Raw genomic sequence first — 23467 nt, 5'->3', positions numbered from 1 at the left:
TCTGGATGGACTTTTCTGGTTTCCTCTCTTAACAGGGAGAGAAATCATAATAAAGTGGAAAGGCTGGCTTTGGAGACAGAAGACCCAGGTCCAAAATCCCACTTCTTATACTTAGTATCTGAGTGATCGTGAGAAAATTACTTAAGCTTCCTGGGTCTCTGCTTCCTCATCCGTGAAAGAAGGGAGTTGAATTAGATGGCCTCAGAGGTCTCTTCCAATTCGACATTTATGATTCTATGAAAAATGACTTTCTAAATGCTGATTTGTACAGCTGGAGAACCACACAGAAGTACATCTGAGCCAGGACTTCTTCTTGGGACATCGACCTGCTGCTCAAACCCCAGAATACCTTAATCTTCGAGAAGTTTCTGCTCGGTTCCACCTCCCAGTGGGAGAGTACCTGGTGGTGCCATCAACCTTTGAGCCATTCAAGGATGGAGAGTTCTGCCTGAGAATATTCTCAGAGAAGGCAGCTAAATCCCTGTATGATCTCCATGTGCCAGCATAATAAACCTGAGTATAAAGGTTTCCAGCAGGGAAATTATTAGAGGCTGGGAGGAAGATCCCAATTGTTATTTGGGGTGCTGAGAGCCCGCTTGCCAACCTAATGAGGTTTCCAACAGGGCTCCTATAGGGGTAACTGGAAAAATCCAAATCTAAAAAATGATGACAGATGTAATAGTTCTCAAGGGCCTATGGACTGGTGATTCCTCTCCATTTATTCATTGATTCAGTCAACAAACATTTATTAATTGTCACCTATGCACAGAAGACTATGGTAGACACTGGGGGAGGTAGAAAGATAAATAAAACATAGCATCTCTCTTTATAGAACTTATGATATGGTAGGGAGATGCAAAACATACATAACAATAATACAAGACTGTAAACTCCTTTAGGGCAATGACCATGTTTTCCTCTAGTGCTTAAAGCAGTGGCTGGCACATAGTAGGTGCTTCATAAATGTTTGCTGACTTGACTTAATAAGAGAGGTATAAAATGCATTTAGACTCCTGAGGGGATGAATTGGGAAGGCTGCATAGATTTGAGATGAATTTTATTAGATGGACAGTATTTAAATAGGTAGAGATAATGAGGAAAAGGGCGCGAAATGACATGAGTAGAGACACAGGGCCAGGAAACAGAAGGTATTACATAGAGTATACATAGGGTAGTATGAAATAGAAGAGCAGTTATTAAGCATTTAACATGTGCCAGGCACTGTGCTAAGTAAGCATTGGGAACTGAGCTAGTGAAGTGATAAAGTCCCTGCTTTCAAAGAATTCATGTTCTACCTGGAGGAGAGAAAGAGTTCAACTTCAGTGTCAATGGAAAGACTCTGTCCATGGTTCTTATATATGCTGTTTGGAAGGGGTTATAATGGTGGGATCTGGATGGGTGGGGCTCCAAAGTGTGTATGTGGGGGGGGGGGTTGAGTGAAAGGGGTCCTACATGGTGCACCAAGCTAAGAAATTTGAATTTTGTTTGGGTAAATAGTAGTAGGGAATCACTGAAGGGTTTTGATAAGGAGAGTTACAGATGAGATAAAGATTACTCAGTCTGGAAGCAGTGTGAAGCACTACTGGATAGTAGAGTGCAGATCATGGAGTGGGGAGTAGGGAGAGAAGGCCTGACAGGAAGTTATCATAATAGTTTTAATAGGTGTAATGAAGCCCTGTTAACCAAAGAGAATAGAGAGAAAAAGGATAGATTTGAGAGATATCATAGATGTTGCACTGACAGAATATGGCAACTAGTTGGATATGGGGACAGGGCAGGGGAGGGGGTGAAAGAGAGGGAAAATCAGAGGACACCAAGGTTTTGGACACAGCAGATTAAGTGCATGGTGCTCCTGACAGAAACAGGAAAGTGAAAGGGGAGGAAAGTTCAAATGTATTGCCAAATTTGGGGTGGGGGCTGGGAATTAGACTAAGGAAAAGCACAGGCAGCAATCCAGCCAGGAGAATAGGAATAATAGGAAGAGTACTTAAGCTACAGAATCTTAGTCCTGATGGCAAAACAAAGCACCTTTTCTGTGCTCTATCCGAAACATGTGATGGGAATTTGTGGAGTTGTTACTAACATAACAGACATTTCTAGGCAAAGAATTGTCCCAAGGGAAAGAAAAGGGTGATAACTGGGGTTCTCAGCCATGGAATGGAGCTCTCCAAAAGACTTTCTTGGCAGAGTGGTCCATGGGGTTAAAAGACAGTATCACCCCAGAAATTTTGAGGGAGCTGACTGAACTTGATACTTGGTGCCTTTAGTATGGGAATGATCTCAGGGGATGCATGGAAAGGATCTCTGTCAGTAAGGGGACTTAAAGTTTAGTTTATGAAGTTGGGAAACAGTCATAGGAGGGAAATTCCTTTTCTTCCTCTCCCCTCCCCCACCTCAAGGTTTAGAATGACCCCTTTAGCTAGACACGCTGGCCTTTTGATGTTGATTTTGTTACTGTGACTATTTGTGTTTCAGGGAAATTGGAGACATGGTATCTGGAAACCCATATGAGGTAAGCACCCATTCTGAACCAAGGGTACTTAACTTGAGCTTCATGGTCCCTCACAAGAGGTCCACTGATAGATTTTAGGGGTTCTGTGAACTTGGATGGGAAAAAGATACAGTTTTATTTTCACTAACCTCTAACTTAAATTTAACATATCCTTTAGTCATAAATGTAAGCAACAAAACATTTGAGGAAGGGGGTTTATAAATATCACTAAGTTCCAGAAATTTGTCGTTCAGTCATTTCAGTTGTGTCCGACTCTTTGTAACCCCATCTGGGATTTTCTTGGCAAAGATACTAATGTGGTTTGCCATTTCCTACTCCAGCTAATTTTACAGGTGAGGAAACTGAGGCAAACAGGATTAAGTGACTTGCCCAGGGTTACATAGCTAGTGTTTGAGGCTGGATTTGAACTCCTGGCTCCAGCACCCAGCACTCTATCCACTCACTGCACCATGTAGCTTCCAGCAAAACATGACACAAAAAGTTTCAGAACCTCTGCTCTAAACTAATTTTCTTTTTGCCGGGGGGGGGGAGGGGTAATGATTTTTTGGGGAATCTATCTTGGGTGATGTCAATGAAGGTCAAAATCAAGGTTAGTAGAATGTGGAACATTCTTTGGCTGAGTCCGAAGAGGTTCTGAAGGATCTATGAAACCATACCATTTTCAAGGGTCTTGACTGTCCCTAGGGGAACACAATTTGATGTCCTTTCTATGGGCTGGAGTAATGAATGTGCTCTATGTGTAGTCAGTCTCACAAATCCACTGTGTGCTGAGGGACAAAATAAAGGAAGAAGACATAATCCCTGCCTTTGAGAGATCTTGTGGGGGATGAATGGCAGATATATAAAAAAACAAACAGAAGCAGACATTTCTTTCTTTTTTTTTGCCCAGACCTGTGGTCTCATTTCCTTGGGTAACTTGTGGTCCCAGAGAGTGGCCTGGGTCCTTGAGAAACCCCTCAAGTCACTTAAGCAATTGACTTTCCCATGGCAAACAGAATTAGGACTCATATCTAAGTCTTCCCAACTCCAAGGCTGGGGTTCTAGTCCCGATGGAGGCTGCTCAGCAGTCAGAAAATACCCAGTAAACATTGTACTTGACTTGTGGTTTGTTGCTTAGTTGTTTTAGCCATGCCTGACTCTTTGTGGTCTCATCTGGGGTTTTCCTTGGCAAAGATCCTGGAGTGGTTTGCCATTTCCTTCTCCAGCTTATTTGACAGATGATGAAACTGAGGCAAACAGGGTTAAGTGACTTGCCCAAGATCACACAGAAAGTAGCATCTGAGGACAGATTTGAACTCAGTTCTACTTGACTCCAGGCCCAGCGCTCTTTCCACTGCACTACCTAGCTGACTTGTGGTATCTGCACTTTTAGAGCTGCATGTAAATAGGAATTATGTAGTGTTTTGCAATGTGCTTCAGTATCTCATTTGATCCTCTCAACTACTGCACATGCTATTATTATCCCCATTTACAGATGAGAAAAGTGAGGAGGATACAGATTAAGTGACTTGCTCAGGGTCACACAGCTAAGTATGCATCTGAGGGAGGACATGAACTCAAGTCCTGCTGACCCCGAGGCCAGAATTCTACTGTGCCACCTAGCTGCTGGACATGTATATCTGGTATATGACCTCTGAAGTACCTTCCTACTCTGAGACTGTATGAGTCTATGACTCTATGGGGGTGACTGCTAGGGTGAATGGAAGAGCCAGTTTGAGTCTAAGGAAGAGTCTAAGAGCAGAATTTTAAAGACAGTGGATAGCGTTTGGCATCTGGAGCTTCTGGATAGAGCTGCTAACTGTCCCTTTTGTATGTATTAGTCCCTGGATGGTGATCGTTTGACTCTAATGAGGAGGCCCATGCTGCTTAGCTCATGTTATTGTCCCTCTGGGATGGAGCATCACAAGAGCTGGGCTGAGTTCTGGGTATAGGCAGTGACGTTTCAGGGAGAGACATAAGGGTTGTGAGGAAGGGCAGGACAGGTAGGGTAGCATTAGTAGTTTATATTTCACAGCCCCAGTTCCATCTGCTTCCATGCCCACTAGAAATTAAAGGATCCCCTGGTACTTTTCAAAGAGAGAACAGACTGAGACATCTGTGGCTGCAGCCATATCCCACACATTACTGAGGCTGGGTTTTGCTTTTGCTGACTGGGTGTCACAGGAAGCATGCTCTCTCCACCTGCAAAGATTAGATGTGGAAGGTGTCTTCTTGCCATAGATCTATAAGATCATTCCTTGCCCTTTTAATCCAAGTAATATCCAGTCTTCACCATTAGGAGTTTCTTATCAAGGATGCTTACTGGAAAATACATGCATTCCTTCCCCTGTGCTTTCTTCTACCGCTTGCTCTGAATCCTTCTACAGACTCAAACATTTCCTGTGGGAGTCACTGTGTAGAAGTTAGTACCTTAGTAGTTGCCAGGATCCTGGGTTCCTGACACTCGTAAGTCAAATATGATATGTAAATACATACTTTCAATGGCAGAAACACCTTACTCTGTCTACCATTCCCCAGATGTATTGTCTCTCCCTTTTAGAATATGAGGTCCTTGAGATCAGGGACAGTCCTTTTTGTGTATTTGTATCCCTAGGGCTTAGCACAGTGTCTGGCATGTAGTAAATGTTTCACACATACCCCTTTCCCCTTTCATTCATTTATTCATTCACAGAAATCTTTGGATAAATGGATTTTTGCCATCTCTCAGTCACATACCTTTTCTGAGCTAATTAGAATAAAAATACCCTGGAGAATACCAGAACCCTGCTATGCAATATCCTTCCTTCTTATTTGTATACAGGCAGCTAGGTGGTGCAATGGGTAGAATGCTGGGTCTAAAATCAGGAAGACCTGAATTCAAATTCAGCCTCAGATGTTTACTAGCTATTTGACCCTCAGCTAGCCACTTAACCCTGTTTGTCTCAGTTTCCTAGGTTCCTCACCTGTGGGAATCTGCTGATAAGGGACCAAAGCACTTTAGTACCTTCTCTGCAATTTATGGCCTTAGAGAATTGCCTAGGGACCCTAAGGTTAAGTGACTTGCCCAGGATCATACAGCTAGTAGTGTCTTTGTGTGTGTGTGTGTGTGGGGGGGGCGCGAAGTGGTGGAGGAGAAAGCTTTGAACCTAGGTCTTACTGACTCTAAGGCAGCCTTTCAACACCATGTAAAGGATCCTAGTTGATTCACTGACTCAGACATATTATTCAGCGGGCAACCCACTCTTTGCCTAGTTATCTCTTGGGGGTATCCCCACCCTTTTTCTGAGTGGGGGGTTACAGGAGGGGCTCTTAGCCCCTTGAAACTGCCTAATATCCACATAAAGGGATAGTGAAGAAAGTATTTTATAAACCTTAAAGCACTACATAAAGATGAGCTGTTGTATTGTGGTTTTCTTAACAGTATGGGATTTTCCCCATACTGTCTCATAAGAGCTGTTTAGCTCTGTCTGGACAGGCCCCTAGTTTCCATGGGACCAAAATGCTTCCTCTGCTGGCTGAGGATGGTCTGTCTATAGATAATTTATCCTATCCCCAATGCTGAAGAGTCATGGGAATTCCCTTCCTCTTATTCCCTAAGAAGCTGACTCCTAGATTTCTGCCCCTCCCCCACTCCACAATAACTATACTAATTGCTCACATTTCTGTAGTATTTTAAAGGTAGTAAATCACTTTACATAAATTGGAACTAGTTCTTCATTGTCTTTGCCCTTATCAACGTGCATTTTAACTCTGCATTTTTCCTTCCCTTTAGCCCCATCCCAGTGAGAGAGCACAAGCAGAAGACCAGTTCAAGAGCCTGTTTGAGAAGCATGCTGGGGAGGTGAGTGATGGGTGTGGGAATGAGCAAGACTCCCCAGACTGCTATGAATAGTCTCGAGGATCATAGATTTTAGAGCTGGAAGGGACCTCTGAGGCCATCTGGTTTAACCTCCCCATTTTATAGGTGAGGAAACAGAAACATTAAATGACTTGACCAGAGTCGCACATCTATGAAGTGTCAGACGCGGGATTTGAACCTATACCTTCTTAGTTCCAAGTCCAGCACTCTATCCACTACACTATGCTGCCTTCTCTTTAAGTCATCTTCATTCTTCCCTTTCTTCCCTGCCCCTCCCCAAAACCCTCCCAGGGATGAAAAGAGAGCAAGCCTCTGCTCACCTCAAGAAGGTACCACTTTCTGACATAGCCCATCTTAAGTCTCCAGGTCCTTTTCATCACTGAGAGTTCATCATTTGAGAGTCCCAGCAGTTCACAGACCAATACTCGCATATGGTCCTCCAGGGCTTGGTCGTTCTGGGGTGCTCTATCTCCTTGCTGGGGCTGCCCTCTTTCTGAGTAAATAGCAAACTCTAGTCACACAGGTTCTGCCAAAAGCCTTTCTCCTCTTGTAAATTGGCCCTGTCAGTTTCAGGGCCTCTGGCTACAGAGCCTCAGCAGCTGAATTCTCTCTCAATCAATACCCTTCAGAAGAAGGAGGAATAGCACAGCCCAGGTGTAAAGAGAGCTAAGCCAACTTGCCCTGAGTTTAACACGTTGAAGACGCTTCCTGCCTCTCTTTTCCTTTTGTTTCTGGTGCTGCGCATAGAGGACAAACTGTTCCTCCTGCCTCCTGAATTAAAACCTGCACCAAGGCACCTGAGTGTGGGTGCGTGCATCGTTCCTGGAAAAGAGAAAGTCTCTTCCCATTGATCCTCGCATCCCAGCTTGTGCTCAGTTGTTGATTGTCACAGCAACACAGAGGCCGTGAAACAAGTTAGAGACAGAGCTAGGAACAGCACATAAATACATATCACATAAATACAGAAAGGCTTTACTCTTGGGTGGAGAATAAGATGCCCTGGGGGCCTTGGGAGTGGGAAGAAATAAAGGCCCCAGCTCCTCAGAAAGGTTCAGCACATATTTCTAGATTTAGTGATGCAGAGAGATGAAAATACGTTGGGTTTCTTGAAAAAGGCCCAGGAACTTAATCTTTTGTATAGCTATTATGACGAAGAATACTAGCTGACATTTATGAGTACCTAAGGTTTACGAAAGTTTCTATGTTATAATTCGATGTTCAGAACAGTCTTGTAAGGAGGTATACAGGTGAGGGAGCTGAGGCTCAGAGAGATTGAGTGCCTTGCTTCTGTATGAAAGGCTAGTGAGAGTTGGAGGCAGTCAAAATTTGGGTCTCTCCTGACTTTGACCCTAAGACCAATGCTCTGTTCTTTCTATTACTTCGCTTCAGTCATTTTAAGGTTCCTTTTTTAATATAATATTTTATTTTTCTCCCAATTACATGATAAGACAATTTTTAAAACATTTTTTAAGGTTTTGAGATCCAACTTTTAACCCTCCTTCCCCTTCCCCTTCCCTGAGATGGTAAACAATCCAATATGGTTTACACATGTACAATTATGAAAACATTTTTAAGGTTCCATTTGAAAAGTTTCCTCTAGGCCAGGGGTCCTTAACTTAGCATCCATGGAAGGAATTCATGGATAGATTTCAGGAGGTCTGCGAACTGGAATAGGAAGAATTACATCTTTCCCCACTAACCTCTGATCGAAATTTGGCATTTCCTTTAATTATGAGCAGAAGCAACGGACCATTATTCTGAGAAGCGGTCCATAGGTTTACCAGAATCCAAAGGGATCATCTATAGCATGAGGAAAATCTTCCTCAACTGTAACATGGAAACAGAAAATACTTGCAATGCGTTCAACTCACAGAATTGCTATGCTTTATAAATCATAAAGGAATATATACATGTGAAATTATTAAGCAAGATTTGCCTAATCACCCCAAATTTACACAAGGTATTTTGTTCCCCTAAATCTCTGCTTCCTAGTTTTAAATGGCTAGCCCTAGAAAGCCTTTGCTTCCCCTGTTTTGGGGTTTAATCCATAAGATATAATCAACCTCTGTCAAATACAGAAAGCTTTGATTGATAATCTGGTGTGGAAATACACAGGATTCGTCATCATCATCAATACCCATCTTAGCTCAGGTTTTTTGAGAATCCTGGAGGTGGCTGAGAATTTACTTTTTGAAAAATTTCAGTTGCTTTAAGACAGGGCACAAATGGATTAATTTGAATCCCATGGTAAAGTTTCCACTTCCATCTGACATTCTGAAATACTCTCAAGGCCTGATCAATCTTTGGATTCTCCTTTCTAGGATTCTGATGTCAGTGCCAATGAACTCCAAATTATTCTGAATGGCTTCTTTTCTAAACGTAAGTTGCCCATTGGGACCTTTTAGAGGTATGATAAGAGCCTAGGAGAGATGCAGGGAGGTACTTTAGGCATCATCATTCCCAAGTTAACAGTGAAGGGGTAGGGGGAGAGAGACTCCTCACCAGTGGAGGGTGTAGAACTAAAGACTTGGACAGCAGAACCTTTGACTGACTCAGCTCAGACAAGATCAATTGTTTTAGCAATCCATCCCCTTGGGGTTGCTACTTAATGGCTAGCATGACAGTGAGTTAGGGAGGACTGGAGAGTAAGGGAGGGGGTATAGAGGTGGTGTTATGGAGATACGTACTATACCTATGCAGTCTGAAGAAGATAATTGTCCACAAAATGATGGCAATACTATACAGTCCAACTAGGATCTTTCCAGGCTAATTTAATCTATCTTGACAAGCATGAGTGAAGTTTTTATTGTGTCCAAAAAATGGTGTACAGAATGCTGCAAGGAAAAGAACGCTGGGCCGTAGAAATATTCAGACATTTTGTCAACCCTATGCAAAATTATGTGCAGAGTAATACATGCTAATTTTGAGCAGGCCAGGTCAAGTATATACAGAAGAGGACCTTACTGAAGGTAGCCAATTTTGAGAACTTTGAGGGATTAATTCTCAAGGATCTGGAAGGTGGGAGGATACTAGAGGCTCAGAAAAAGGTTGGACTTTATTTGTACCAAAAAATTGTAACTGAGAGACTATCAATAACTACCAACTCTTGCATCTACTCTCCCATCTTGGTGAGAATAATGGAAACACAGAGGACATTCTCGATGAGGTCATGAAAAGGGTCAGGGTTCACAAATGATATCTTACAGCAGACTACATCTTTACGGTCACAAATTGGCTGAAAGGTGTAGAGAAAACAGTCCTACTGTGCAGATTGCTTGCTATGAAAAAATATTTGATTTGGTCAAGCAAAATGTTGCTTTGAAGACTCTCCCCCAACAAAGTGTCTCCCAGGGGTCTGGCAGAATCACATAAGTCTATGAAAACTGTAAAAACCAAGATAATGCACTGTGATGACACTCTGATAATCAATATCAAGGGATAGGGACTAGGCTTTTTTTTTTTTACTGGTGCAGGGGACTCCCAGTGAGGAAATTCCTTTCCAATGCAGGTTGGTACCTTCTTTGCGACTCATGGTCTTAGAAAGTTGCCTAGAGTATGACTGAGAAGCCAGGGCTCACACATAGTCAGTAGGTGTCAGGGGCAGAACTTTGAACCTAGGTTTCCCTGACTTTGAGAGGAGCTCATAATCTGCTATGCCACATTGATAATATCAATTGAGGTATAAAACAGAGAGATGATCACTTAAGGTGTCTGCCATTGTAAAGGTATCAAGGGACCTTCAAAGCTATCAAGTTCAACCCCTCATTTACAAATGAGGAAACTGAGGTTGAGAATGGTTAAATGACTTGCCAAAGGTCATATAGCTAGTAAATGTCCAAGGAACTATTTGAACTCAGGGTTTGATGACTCCAATTCCAAAACTCTATCCAATGAACCATAGGAAGATGGGTTCTATAGGGTTCAAATCAGAGAGAGATTTTCTGTAGATGGTGAGGTTCTCTAGATGTTTCTATTTGATGATAGCATTGTTATGATTTCCTCATGACCCACCTCTTAGCTGATATTCAAAAGAGTTTGGTTTAGCTATGCACACAAGAAGAAACAAATGGATAAAAATTCCTATTGTCAAGACTATGATATGCAGTTGGATGGACAACTCATAGATCTTGTCTATTATGATACAAATGATCAGTGTATTAATCCCTTAATTAAACCAGAGAATGAGAGGGAGGTAGTTTGTCTTTGGGAAATTGTTCAGTGATTTTAATGACCTTAAGATTCTTCTTGGAACAGACTTATTTTTGTAAATGAGAGTGATGCTGTAGATCCCCCATAAAATCTTACTCTGGTACCTCTTCATGCTATAGAGGTGACCCTATGTTATTAAAAGCCATGTCAATAGAGTCCAAGCTGTGGCAGGTTCTACTATGTAACAATGATTTCAAATATTGTCCTAGAACCAAGTTCAAAGAGGCTCAGCAGCAGCAGCCTAGTTACTTGGTGATGAATTCTAAGATCATGGCAACCCATAAAACAAAGAAACATGCAAAATGGGCTTCATATTTGTGTGTTCTCCTTCCACCTCTGCAGCGACACTGGCAAAATGGTAGACAAATGGGCAGAGGGTGATAAGAATCATACTGTTTTTTGCCCATCTAAAGCTCTAATTTAGCTATTGCTACTCTAAATGTGAGATCCTCGTCTGATGTCCAAAGGATGGTCAAACTACCGGAGGAACTGAATTATATCATCTTGACAGTCTTTCTAGGAGTGAAACCAGAAGACACAAGTTGCAGCTAAATGTAAGGCTGGCTCACAGATTTTCTTTGTAGAGGCAGGCACATAAAGGAGTTAGACAGAATTAGATTTATAATGCATCCAAAAGCAACAAGAAATATCACCTCATGGGATATTCAGTAATCTTATGTCATAGTGCTCAAAATAGATATTTGGAAAAAGACCACCATGAGAATAATTGCGGCTTATGCACCAACATTTGTTGGAGAAGATAAAAAGTTAGAAAGATTCTATGACGAACTTGATATTAGACCCTCCAAATTAATCAGTATATACTTTGATATTTGATGACATTCATACAAAGGTAGGCACAGGTAAGGATGGTGAAAAATTTGTTGGAAAATATGGATTGGAAATAAAGATTGAGAGAAACCAGAGACTTGTAAACTACACAGAAGCCTCAAGCTTATACATTCTAAAAGTCTCATGCTTGTACATTAGAAATACCTTCTTAGAGAAAAGAATTGAAAGGCTCTGGAAATAGTATATACTGAATAACATTACAAAAACAAAAGTGAATATATTTTAGTAGACAAGAAATGACTCATTTCTGATGTAGGAGTAATTCCTGAATCAGCTGTCATGTTACATGAAGAGTAAAACCATCACCACTTTAAAGCGAAGGTTAAAATTTCTACAAAGCTAGAAGGAAAAATAAAAAAGAGGAAAAGATGATGTGTAATGAATACTCCTCCAACTTTTTAAAAAATTTATTGATAATAAATAAGATATTGACAGGAGAAAGAATATAGACCCTGATTACAATAATTTCAAACAAAAGTTTAGCTGTTATAAATTGATGACTATAATGAGGATATAAAGAAAAGCCTAAACATGCCTTCACTAGTAAACATTTGATATTCTTGCCAGAGAGATACGGTAGCCAAGGGCTCTATTGGTTTAGAATACAAATTCATTGGAAAAATTTTATGGTGAAGGATAGAAGAAGTGATGAACAGTATTGCTTTATAAAACAGAAAAGGAGTATGTGTGGGGAATCAACTGAAAGAAAGCTTGGTTAGGGACCCAATTAAATAATCACCCTGAAGGCATTTGAAGATGAAGATGAAAGGAGAACAGCGAAGGTGGATGGAAATGATCTGCAAAGATTTTTGCAACTAAATCTTTTGGCTGTCAAGGGAAGTGGAACCACAGCATTTAGACTCTAACTTCACTGTTTCTGACGCGCTCATTGAATAGCTGGAAATACCACATAAAGAGAACAAATATACTAAAAGTGGCTGGATTAGGCTAATTGTACCTAGAGGAGTTCCATGCTGGAGGTTACACAATTGTGAGGGTATTGAGAGATCAATTCATGAGGTACCTGAAAGAAGGGAAGATACCTAAACTGTCAAAAAAAATCTTGAATCTTTTTATGACAAATAAAAAGTTAATGAGAGATCAACAACTACCATCCCATATGCCTACCTCCCATCTGTAGAAAATATTTATGAGAATAATAAAACATATGTATCAAGAGTATCCATGAAGAGGGAATTAGTAGGAATAACAGATAGATAACCTGTGTGCCCCATTATTATCCATATAATGTCAAGAAATCACAAGGAAAACCTCCAGCTTGTTGCATGCATATGTCAAAATTCTGTAAGATTTCTTTCAGGTGAGACCCCTTTTGGGATTAAGGGATTAGATGGTTAAGAATCATCAAAGTTAAAAAGGAAATTGAGCTATATGATTTCTGAGGTTCCTATCATCTCTAAATCCTTGAAGTTTGTGTTGACTTGTTTTCAATTCCTTGAATCCAACAAGAGTGAGGCTTTTGAGCATAACCAAAAGAGTTTCTACAAAATGAAAACAATATAAATGAAAAGATCTCTGAGAGGAAGTTGAACTCTTGAGTTTTGAAAAACCAACACTGGTCCCAGGGAACAGATAATGAGACATACTTGTTTCTCATAGCAGAGAGGCAGGCACAACTAGAGCAGAATGCCATATATGTTGTTAGAAATGGTCTTCATGTTGGATGTTTTTGCTTAATTGTTTTATTTTTGTGACAAGAGAGGGTTGAATCTGGCTGGGGGAGGAACTTTCTCCTTTATGTATGATTGTGATAGAATGACAAAAATACAATTTTTAGAGGAGTAGATCTCTTGCCATAGTAAAAGGCATTTACTCAGCACAGCAGCCTAGTATGGGTTACATATAGAACACTGGGCCTTCTGCTCATATCTGTAGTTATTCATTGGGAGTGGAGATGGTTGAGAGAGTAGAATTATCCCCCTATCACAGAGTTGTTAAGGGCATGGCACCTCCATGAGCTGGAAAATCTGTGTAAAATTTTTTGGTCCTCCCTTCGTACCAGAGAAGAAGTCTGAATTATAATGGTATTAAAAGATAAAGTATGTTAATAGTATACAATACTATACATATATTTATGCATTTCTGAGTTTCCAAATTTTTTCTGTGTCATCTGCAGGCCTTCCTGTGTTGTCTCCAACTTCTGCAAAACTGCCCCCAAATTCCCATTTAATTTCTTATGCCAACCTCTATGGGAAAGTTCTGATGTGGAAGAGATGACTGTACAGACATCTGCATCCAGCTGTTCCAGGGTCTCTGGGGGGTCTTGTGACAATGGATCAAGTCCTTCTGTCCTTAAGACATCCATTCCTGCTTTTTTGTCTAGCTCTATTGGCTCTTCCTTTCCAGGGAAGAAAGGCCCAGGCAGAAAACAACTGAGACCATGGGTCTTTGATCCTAACCTCTGCTCCTAGGTGTGAGAGAAGATAGTGGCAAGTAAGACTGAGAATAGTGGGTGCTCCTCAGGACATCCATGACATTTAGCAAATGTCATGAAGCAGATGTGGTCCTTGAGCTGAGAGCAGATTGCCAGGGAACCAGTCACATGGGCCTACTTTTCCTGCCAGAGGACCCTAAGAACTCAGGGCTGATGCATTTTGTGGCGCTCTGCCAGGAACATCATTTTCCCTACCCTCAAATGCCTCTGAAACTTCTCTTCTTTTTATTCAAACATTTAGGAACAGACGTGAAATTTGATGGATTCAACATCAATACCTGCAGAGAAATGATCGCCCTTTTGGATGTATCCTTCAGAATCACTTTCTCTTGATTTGTAGGAGAAAAGAATTTAGAACTGGAAAGGACCTCATCAGTTTCATAATTTACTAGATGAAGGATACACCCGAGAGATATAAAATGACTTTTCCAAGGTCACACAGATAGCAAATATTAGAGCCAGGTTTCAAACTCCTATCTGGTGCCATTTCTAATATACCATGGTCACTCTCTTTTCCCTAGTCTCTAAACTCTATCTGGCTTTTTGGATCCTCTAAACCCTGAAGTTGTAAGGCAGGTGAAGTTTGTCTTGGGGAGAAAGTTCTTTCCTGGCAAAGATGCTGTCTGATCCTTAATTCACATGAAAGTATAAATGATTGATAGTAGATGAATGTATTATAGTCTCTGCCAGTGGTGCTTCCATTTGAAAAGGGATGAAGGCTTTCAGCTAAAGGGGATGAAGCTGTTGAGGGAGAATTTCAGGAATCAGCCAGCAGCTGGAAGATGAGGATGAAGCTGATGCCACATTTCTCCCCAGCTCCCGTATCCCTAGCCTGTCAATAATTACTCCCATCACTGTTCCAATGTCCCCCCTGCTGGTTACCTCTGCAGAAAGCATTGATAGACTGTCTGCAGAACCAGTCCCTAAAAACTTTTGCAGGCACATACAGGGCCTGAACTAGTCTGTCTAACACATGTGTAGCATCAGAGCTCAGAATTGTTTACCTTGGGATGGGGGCTGCCGCATCCAGCCTGTGCTTCCCTCCAGCACCACTCAGCAGGCAGAGGTGCATACTCTCATTACCATCAGCTTCTCCACTGTAATTGGTATTCAGCAGAGCTGACTCACACTGGGAAACACAACAGGCAAGCAAGCCTTCAAGTCTGACAGTGGAGCCAAGTCCCTGCGTCTACCTGCGTGCCAGCCTGGCTGCCTTCATGTTCTAAATGAGGACTTAGTCAGCATGTTGTATCTTAGGGTACAGGACTCTGGCATTTTGCATGAGATGAGGGACTTTGGATATTCCAGAGCCTACCCTCTACACTGAGTCAGGTATCTGGGTCAGGTAAGAGGTGTGTGCCTGACAATTTTGGGTCCTAGAGGAAGGCTAGCCTCTTAAGGGATAATTAAATTCTAAGGACAATCCTTGGATTGGGGGCAGATTGAGCATTAGAGAATTAGAACAGTAGGGAACTTCGAGATCATTTTCAGCTTCTTGATTTTGTAACTGGGAAAAGGGAGATATGGAGTGGTGAATGTGATCTGCCCAAGGTCATAGAAATAGCAAGTGGTGAAACTCATCCCATCATACTATACTGTAGACATAATCTTTTTTTTCCCTTTTTAATTCATAGCTACAGTTTCATGTAGGTTGTGGCTAAAGTACAAACTCAGGCTAATGTTAGAAGTTCCTAAGTACAAGCTGAAATTTCAATAATGTTACTAAAGAATCATGTATGAGCGACCTCGGGAGCTTGGTGCCCTTCTCTGGGTAGCCAAGCCTGCTTAGTAGCAGCTATAGGTGTTAGATGCTTTTATTATCTTCACTTTACAGATGAGGAAACTGAGGCAGACAGATGTTAAGTGACTTGTCCAGAGTCACACAACTACCAAGTCTCTAAGTCTATATTTGAACTCAGGTCTTCCTGACTCCAAGTGCTTTCCACTGTACCAGTCTGCTTAGGGCCAAAATCAAATCAGTTCTGCCATTACTATAGGAATGACATGTTAATCTACTCCTTCATAGCTTTGCTCTATAAAGCTCTACTCAGCATTCCTCTGTCTTTCCAAACCAAAACATTCCTGATATCACTTTCCCAATATTTGTTGTCTCTTCTATTAGAATGTATATTCCTTGAGGGCAGAACCTGTCTGTTTGTATATCTGTATCTCTGGGGCTTACTTAGCTCAGTGCTTGGCATGTAATTGCTTTTTCACTTCTTCATCTAGGAATAAACTGAAGCTCAGAGAGTTGAGATTTCTTTTCTAAAGTCACCGAAGTAGTAAGTAGAGGAACTAGTATTTGAACCCTGGCTTCTCCAATCCAAATCCAGTGTGCTGTCCTCTAAAACATGCTGTCCCCTTTTTGATGGCTTCACGTAGTTGGATACAAATCTTTAGTTAACAACACTATGAAAATGCAAGTTATCTTTAGCACCTAGGACAGAGCTTATAACAGGCTAGGTATTGGTATTCCCGTGCAATCAATCAATCAGTCTACATTCATTAAGCACTCACCACGTCAAAAGGAGGCAAAAGACCGTCCCTGTCCTCAAGGAGCTTACAATCTGATGGAGGAGACAACACACAAGCAAATTTATGTAAAGCAAGCTAAATACAGGATAAATCGGAACTAATTAACAGAGGGGAGGCACTGGAATGAAATGGAGTTGGGAAGGCTTCCTTTAGAAGGTGGGATTTTGGCTGGGATGTAATGATAAATGCTTGTTAATTGAATAAGAATAACTTACAATGTGTTATTAGAGAACTCTACTAGGTGTTACTAGGTGTTATTAGAAAGTAATACTGGGAAGAATGCTATTTTGAAAAGCACTCTCTCTCTCTCTCTCTCTCTCTCTCTCTCTCTCTCTCACACACACACACACACACACACACACACACACACACACAGGAAAGGTACTGTCCTGGTCTTAGAATAACGAGAGGCATGAATGCCCCCTTCCTTGAGCTATCAGTGGTGGTCATTGCCATGGTCCTAGATGTCTTCAGCCTCTGTGCCCATCCTTCCATGTGCTTCTTAACTTAATTTTTGTATCAGGAGAAGCTACAGGGTGTTGACAGTATATTCCTTGCTTTGCTGCAAATAGCTCCTTGATCTCTGAGTCATTCCCATCAAGACAGGCCTGCTGGTATAGCTTCCTTTTAAGGGCTGTCTGGTAGACAAGCATTAAACAGCAACCACTTGCTCTTCACATTGGCATTTGCATCTGTTTCCTTGTTCCGCAAGAGCCCCTGTGATGTTGTCATCCCCATCTTACAGGTGTTCTCATTCTTTAAGTGTTCCCCATTAAGCTGTTTAGGCAGTTTGCAGTATATCAAGGATTGGCTCAGCACCATGAGTGAAAACACAGACTTTTTTTTCGAGACTGGGTCTCCCTGTCTTGCCCAAGCTGGAAGCCCAGTGGCCACTCATGGGCCTGATCCTACTGCTGATAGACACAGGAATTTTGCTTTGTTTCCAATCTGGGCTGGTTCACCCCTCTTTAGGCAGCCTGGTGCCCCCCTATCTCAGGGGCCCACCATATTGGTGCCAAACTTACCATGGGCATCTAATTGGCTTAGCGTACTGCAGCTAAGAACTCATGAGCTCAAGAGATCCACCAGCAATAGCCTCCTCAGTAGTAGGGACTACAGGCATGTGCCACCATACCCAGCTCACAAATATTCTTTAGGCACTGTCCCTGGGAGGGCTTCATGGGTATCTTTCAGAACTAGCAGACAGATAATCATGTTATTGGGAATTAACAGCTTCATCTAGTTACAGAACATAGGTAGAACGGTGCTGTTGAGCTTTTGAACCTCATGAAAGCTGATGACCTTCCTCCACATTTTGGCATTGCTGCCAACAGATTAATTGGAGTTCTGTCATTTTAGACCAGGGCAAAGTGGATAGAGCACTGGACCTTGGAGTCAGGAAGATTCGTCTTCCTGAGTTCAAATCTAGCCTCAGACACTTATTAGCTGTGTGACCCTGGGCAAGTCACTTAACACTGTTTGCCTCAGTTTCCTCATCCATAAAATGATCTGGAGAAAGAAATGACAAACCACTCCAGTATTCTTTGCCAAGGAAACCCCACATGGATTCATGAAGTGTCGGACATGACTGAACAACAATAACAATTTTAGACCTTACTGGAGAGGTCTCTTTGGTTCCCTCAATTCCCTAGGACAATTAAATTTTTAGATATTGCTGTGTCTTCTTGGATCTGGGAGACAGGCTGGCATGGCAGAAAGGACCAAAGTTCAAATCCTAGTACTGCTAGTTATTGCCAATGTGACCAAGGGCAAGTCTCTCCCTCCCTCTCTCTCTCCCTGAAGGCAATTGGGGTTCAGTGAAATTGCCCAGGGTCACACAGCTAGTAAGTGTCTCAGGTCAGATTTGAACTCAGGTCCTCCTGACTCTAGGGCCAATGCTCCATTCACTGTGCCACCTTGCTGCCCTCAAGTCTCTCTATCTCTTTGGGCCTTAGAGGGGATGACCTTAGGGTCCCTTCAAAATCTAAATCCTATACTCTTTGCAGAATCTTTCTTACTTTTCATAAGAATTTGTTCCCTCTTAGTTCTGACTCCTGCTATACCTCAATGAGAATATATGTACTGAAAAAGTACTTCCAGTTCTAGGCTTAGGTATAATAATATTGGATAGATGTCTAGTAGTGGTGTGGTGCTGATGGGGTAGGCATGATTGTCAATCACTCTTATTCCCCACCTCTTCCACATACCTTTTTTCTGGATGGATTACTCTTTCCCTTGGACCAGACTTTCTCTCTAGTTACTCCCCAGGCTCTTCCTGTCTGGTAGGGATTTTCCTCTTGAACTAAGCCTGGTTCTAGCCCAGCTAGTCCCAGGTCCCCAGTGATTGCTGACTCATTCATTGCCCAGAGGGAGTCTGATATAAGTATTCTCTCTCTGCCCTTGAAGTTGTAAAAATGAATCAATAATCCCCTTTTTCATCTCTGAGCTCCTAGACAGTGCATTTTTAGCAAAAATCACTGCTGCTTCAAAATCTCGATCATTTTCCCTCTCCCTCCTCCCCTAGGATGCTTCCCCCCATCTGGTGCATTCACAATAAGTACAACCACATTAGCAGTGCTTATGGTTAAGTATTTATCTCAATTGCCTGCTTAAGAGGCAAAGTAAACATTCAAACAAAGAAAAGTAACAAACTTGTAAGAAACAGATTTTCCTGGTTCTAGGGGAAAAAACTTCATGCTCTCACTCTCTCCAGAGAGGGGAGCAAGAGAGCCTAAGTGGGGAAGGGAAATGATGTGGGGGTGAGTTGGAGGATATAACTCAGACACAGCGTTCATCTTGACATGTCTAATGTGTGATCTGCCCACATAGCTCCAATCCTAGAGTCTTGAGATGGTAATCTAGTGGTACTACTTCCCTCGGTGGCTTCTTCTCACTGGTTCCCATGACTACTCCATCTTCTGTTTCTCAGGACTACTCACAGCTTTCTCTTCCTACAATGCCAAAGGTTAGGGGTGGGGCTAGCTTGTCAGTCACTGAGACCTCATCAGTCACAGGGTCAGGGAAACATTTCTTGGGGTTCAAGGAGAGAGATGCTGGGGGAACTCTTGCCCAACTAGCAGACATTCATCTTTGGTGTCCTGATCTTGTTAATACTAAGATAGCACTATATTCGTCTTTGAGGCAAATTTGAAAGACATATACAAGAGATTGATCTGAAACTGACAACTGATAGGATGACTCCTCCAGAAGAAAAAAAAAACGGCAGGGTGCGTAGACTTTAGTCTAAGCTGTTGTTGTCTATACTATGTCCTTAACATGTCCAGAATAATGGGACAGGCACTTTGGGACTTGTAGAACTCAAGACATTATGGCTGAAGATTCAGAAGTATTTGGTAACTATTCATTTAGTTCTTTCTACCTCCTTCAAATCCCAACTCCTCATCCTGAAAAGTCATCCCTGTATGGTTCTAGGTTAATCTAGGTACTCAATCCCCTAGGTCCAATCACCACAGCACTTATGTACGTTATGGCTCAAGACAGGATAAGGAGAAGATGAAAAATTAGGGAACAAAATGCCAACTCCCTCAACCAGAGCCTCTACCATCTCAGAGAAGTAGTGACTGTCTTACCCTGGTGCTCAGGACAAACATTTGTCTCTGTTCTTACCCCTTCTGGGAAGAGAGGGCAGAGTTTCAGCCTAGGAGTGAATCACTAGGGGTAGGGGAGAGCATGAGCTCCTGAAAGTTTCACAAAGGATTATTTTCTGCTTGGCATTTCTTTTCTTTTTCAGGAGATCTACCGGGAAGTAGATGCTCACCACTCAGGAACCATCAATACCCATGAGATGAGAACAGCTTTCAAGAAAGCAGGTGAGGGCATGATCTCTGGTCAGGGTCTTGAGACCCGAATTTTTAAGTTTAAAATTGAGATACAAATGTAATGTCATTGTGATTATTGATGTTTTCATAATACAAATCAACAGAACAAGAGGCAGCTGCCTGACCCTTGTTGAAGAATAAATGTTGTTCTTTTGGTAGAGGGAGAGTTCCTTATCATGTGTCTGTCCAAAAATAAATCAGCATAGGTTGATTGAGCACCTATTGTATGCAAAGCATCCTACTAGTTGCCATACCATGTATCGCTTAAAATTTTTCTAAGAGCTTTGATCTTTATCGGGGGAGAGATCGCAGTGATTTTAGGACTTTCTCCATGTTCCTAGGGTTCTATTGGGTGAGGGAGGGATGCTTGGCAGCTGTCTTCTTATCTCTCCCCACCTTTACTTTTAGTATGTGGATACAAAAAAAAAATACTCAAATGAAAAATGAGAGAGCACACACTGATGACTCCAGAACTCTTTCTGGAAGTTTTGCTAGTTAATAAATTTGAACTCAAGATTTTCTGGACCTGTTTGGAGGTTTCTTCTGAATCCTCAGTCTTAGGACCTTTCCTGAACCCCTCCAGCTGCTAGTGCCTGCTTTCTCTGCTACAATCACATCGTATCTATTTTATATATACCTGGGGCAACTAGATGGCGCCACCATAGTGTACAGAGTACTGGGCCTAGAGTCAGGAAGATTCATCTTCCTGAGTTCGAATTTAGCCTCAGGACATAGTATAGACAACAACAGCTTAGACTAAAGTCTACGCACCCTGCCGTTTTTTTTTTCTTCTGGAGGAGTCATCCTATCAGTTGTCAGCGTCAGATCAATCTCTTGTATATGTCTTTTAAATTTGCCTCAAAGACAAATAGAGTGCTATCTTAGTATTAACAAGAAGATCAGGACACCAAAGATGAATGTCTGCCAGTTGGGCAAGGGTTCCCCCAGCATTTCTTTCCTTGAACCCTAAGAAATGTTTCCTTGACTGTGTGACCCTGGGCAAGTCACTTAACCTTATTTCCCTCAGTTTCCTGATCTGTAACATGGGCTGGAGAAGGGAAATGGCTAACCACTCCAGTATCCTTGCTGAGAAAACTCCTCCTAAAATGGGGTCATAGACATAGACATAGACATGACTGAAATAAGTGAGCAACAAAAAAGTACGTACATGTTGTCTCAAGCTGCCTAGACTGTAAACTCTTTGAGGATAGGGGCTGTCCTTATATTCTCAGAGCTGAGTATAATTCCTAAAATATAGTAGGCTCTCAATAAATGTTTGGAGGTTAATTGATTTATAGCCATCCATCTTTTCTTGACCTTCTAGGGTATCTGTTTCACCATGATGTCTGATCTGAACCGCATCACAAACGACATTAATAGGAACAGGCCTACCCTTGGGTCCCACATTGGACAAGTAGGCCCTGTCCAGAGTCATTAAAAAGAAATCAATAAGACACATATAGCATCAACTGGAGGGGAACCAAAGAAGGACCAGTTGGTCTCCTGATTTACAAATTTCTGCAAAACTGCAGTAAAGCCTCTCTACTGTCCTCCTTCTTCAACCCCTCCCAGTCCTCAGGGAGGGTGCAGTTTCACTGCTGGGCAAAGAAAGGATTTGGTCATTCTCTCAAATCTGTCTCCATTCTATCTCTCCAGGCTTCATCCTCAACAATCAGGTACAGCAGGCAATTGCTGTGTGTTATGGGGGCAGCGCTCTCAGCATTCACTTTGACAGTTTTGTTGCCTGCATGATACGGCTGGAGAGTCTCTTCAGTGAGTCGCCCCCTTTCCTTGTCCTGCTCGCCATTTATCTCCAGATTGTGGGTGGGGCTGGGGAGGGATGATAGTGTCTTGAACCAGTACCTTGCCACTGCCTTTTTGAGGTTTAGAGGTCAAATCCGACTATGACGTTTTCCCACCAGTTGGCAAGAGAGCATAGGCAGAGAGAGTTAAGTAGAGAAAAAGTTGGGAAGACACTGTATGTGGACTGAGGTCACAGTGACTGCTTTATCCTTCAGGAAAAGAGTTAGAGTCATCATTTATTCAACAAATATTTACTGAGGCCACACACACACACACAAATATATATACATATATATGTACATATATATATATTTGCTGCCCCAAATTAGATATCATGGGTGATAGATACATAGATAAAGACACATTGAATATTGTCATGTAAGTATCTGCGTTGCTTTGTCCAAATTGCTTCTCTTCTGTAGAGAAGTTTAGTTAGTTTCCTTATCTTTTTAAAAAGGTATTTTTGTAACACCTCCTATGTGCCAGGTGCTTTTAAAAAATATCTCATCTGTAAAGTGAGAGTTTGGGCCAGATGCCATTAAGGTCACCTTCTAGCTCCAGCTCCCATGAGCTCTCCTCTCTTAGAGCTTATAGGTATCTCAGGCACACTGACGACCTCCTGGAAGACATTAGAAAGATTGCTTAGGTTTTTCATAGGGTTTAGAGCAGGAAGGGGCCTTAGAAATTATGTGGTCACATGTTTTAATTGTAGAGATGAGGCACCTGAAGCTCAGAGAGCTCAGATGATTTGGCCAACATTACACAGGTGGTAGGTTGTAAAAGAGAGATGAGATTTCAGGGAAGAGGGAATCTAATCTAACTTAGCATGTGGGCCTTTGCTTCCACTGGCTACTTTCTGAAGATGGGACGGAAGTCAGTGAGATGGCCAAAAGTCAGGCAGTCAGAAAGACAGATACATAGGTACTAGATAATCCACATGTTAGATCAGAGGTGGGAAACCTGTGGCCTTCTAAATCCTTAAGTGCAGCCTTTTGACTGAATCCACATTTTACAAGGATTTGTGCTGTAAAATTTGGATTTGGTCAAAAGGCCATACTTAAGGATTTAGAAGGCCGCATGTGGCCTTAAGGCTGCAGGTTCTCCACCCCTGTGCTAGATCATTTAGCTTTGACATTAGGATTGACCAGAGCAAGATGCAGGAGAAGCTTGTGAGTAGGCAGAAGACCTACTGACAAAGCAGAAGGGCAGCTCTGCACCCTGGATCAAGGTTGGAAAAGCCTCTGGTTATGGGGGAAGGAGGAGAGGGGGCCCAGCATGACGACAGAGGTGTGGGTGGCCTGATGTCCTGTCACTAGATGTCTAATTGCATTTTTTCTTTGACTCTTTAGAAATGTTCAATCTCTTGGACAAGGACCAGAGTGGCATCGTCCAGCTCTCACTGGCAGAGGTAAATGGAATTGGGT

General features: G+C 42.0%; 1 protein-coding gene across 1 annotated transcript in view; it reads left to right on the top strand.

Moving 5' to 3' along the window:
• CAPN8 (calpain 8) overlaps positions 1-23467 on the top strand; it is a 101764-nt gene that overhangs the window by 76170 nt on the left and 2127 nt on the right. Inside the window, exons 12-20 of the mRNA XM_036756649.1 lie at positions 272-483; positions 2476-2512; positions 6264-6332; positions 8672-8729; positions 14108-14172; positions 19686-19754; positions 20153-20231; positions 21897-22013; positions 23393-23451. Of these exons, the coding sequence (XP_036612544.1) occupies positions 272-483; positions 2476-2512; positions 6264-6332; positions 8672-8729; positions 14108-14172; positions 19686-19754; positions 20153-20231; positions 21897-22013; positions 23393-23451 (765 nt within the window). The remainder of the gene's footprint in view (positions 1-271; positions 484-2475; positions 2513-6263; positions 6333-8671; positions 8730-14107; positions 14173-19685; positions 19755-20152; positions 20232-21896; positions 22014-23392; positions 23452-23467) is intronic.

The sequence above is a fragment of the Trichosurus vulpecula genome, chromosome 4, assembly GCF_011100635.1.
Source record: "Trichosurus vulpecula isolate mTriVul1 chromosome 4, mTriVul1.pri, whole genome shotgun sequence".
Lineage (NCBI taxonomy): Eukaryota > Metazoa > Chordata > Mammalia > Diprotodontia > Phalangeridae > Trichosurus > Trichosurus vulpecula.
This window is presented reverse-complemented; position numbering and strand designations above follow the sequence as displayed.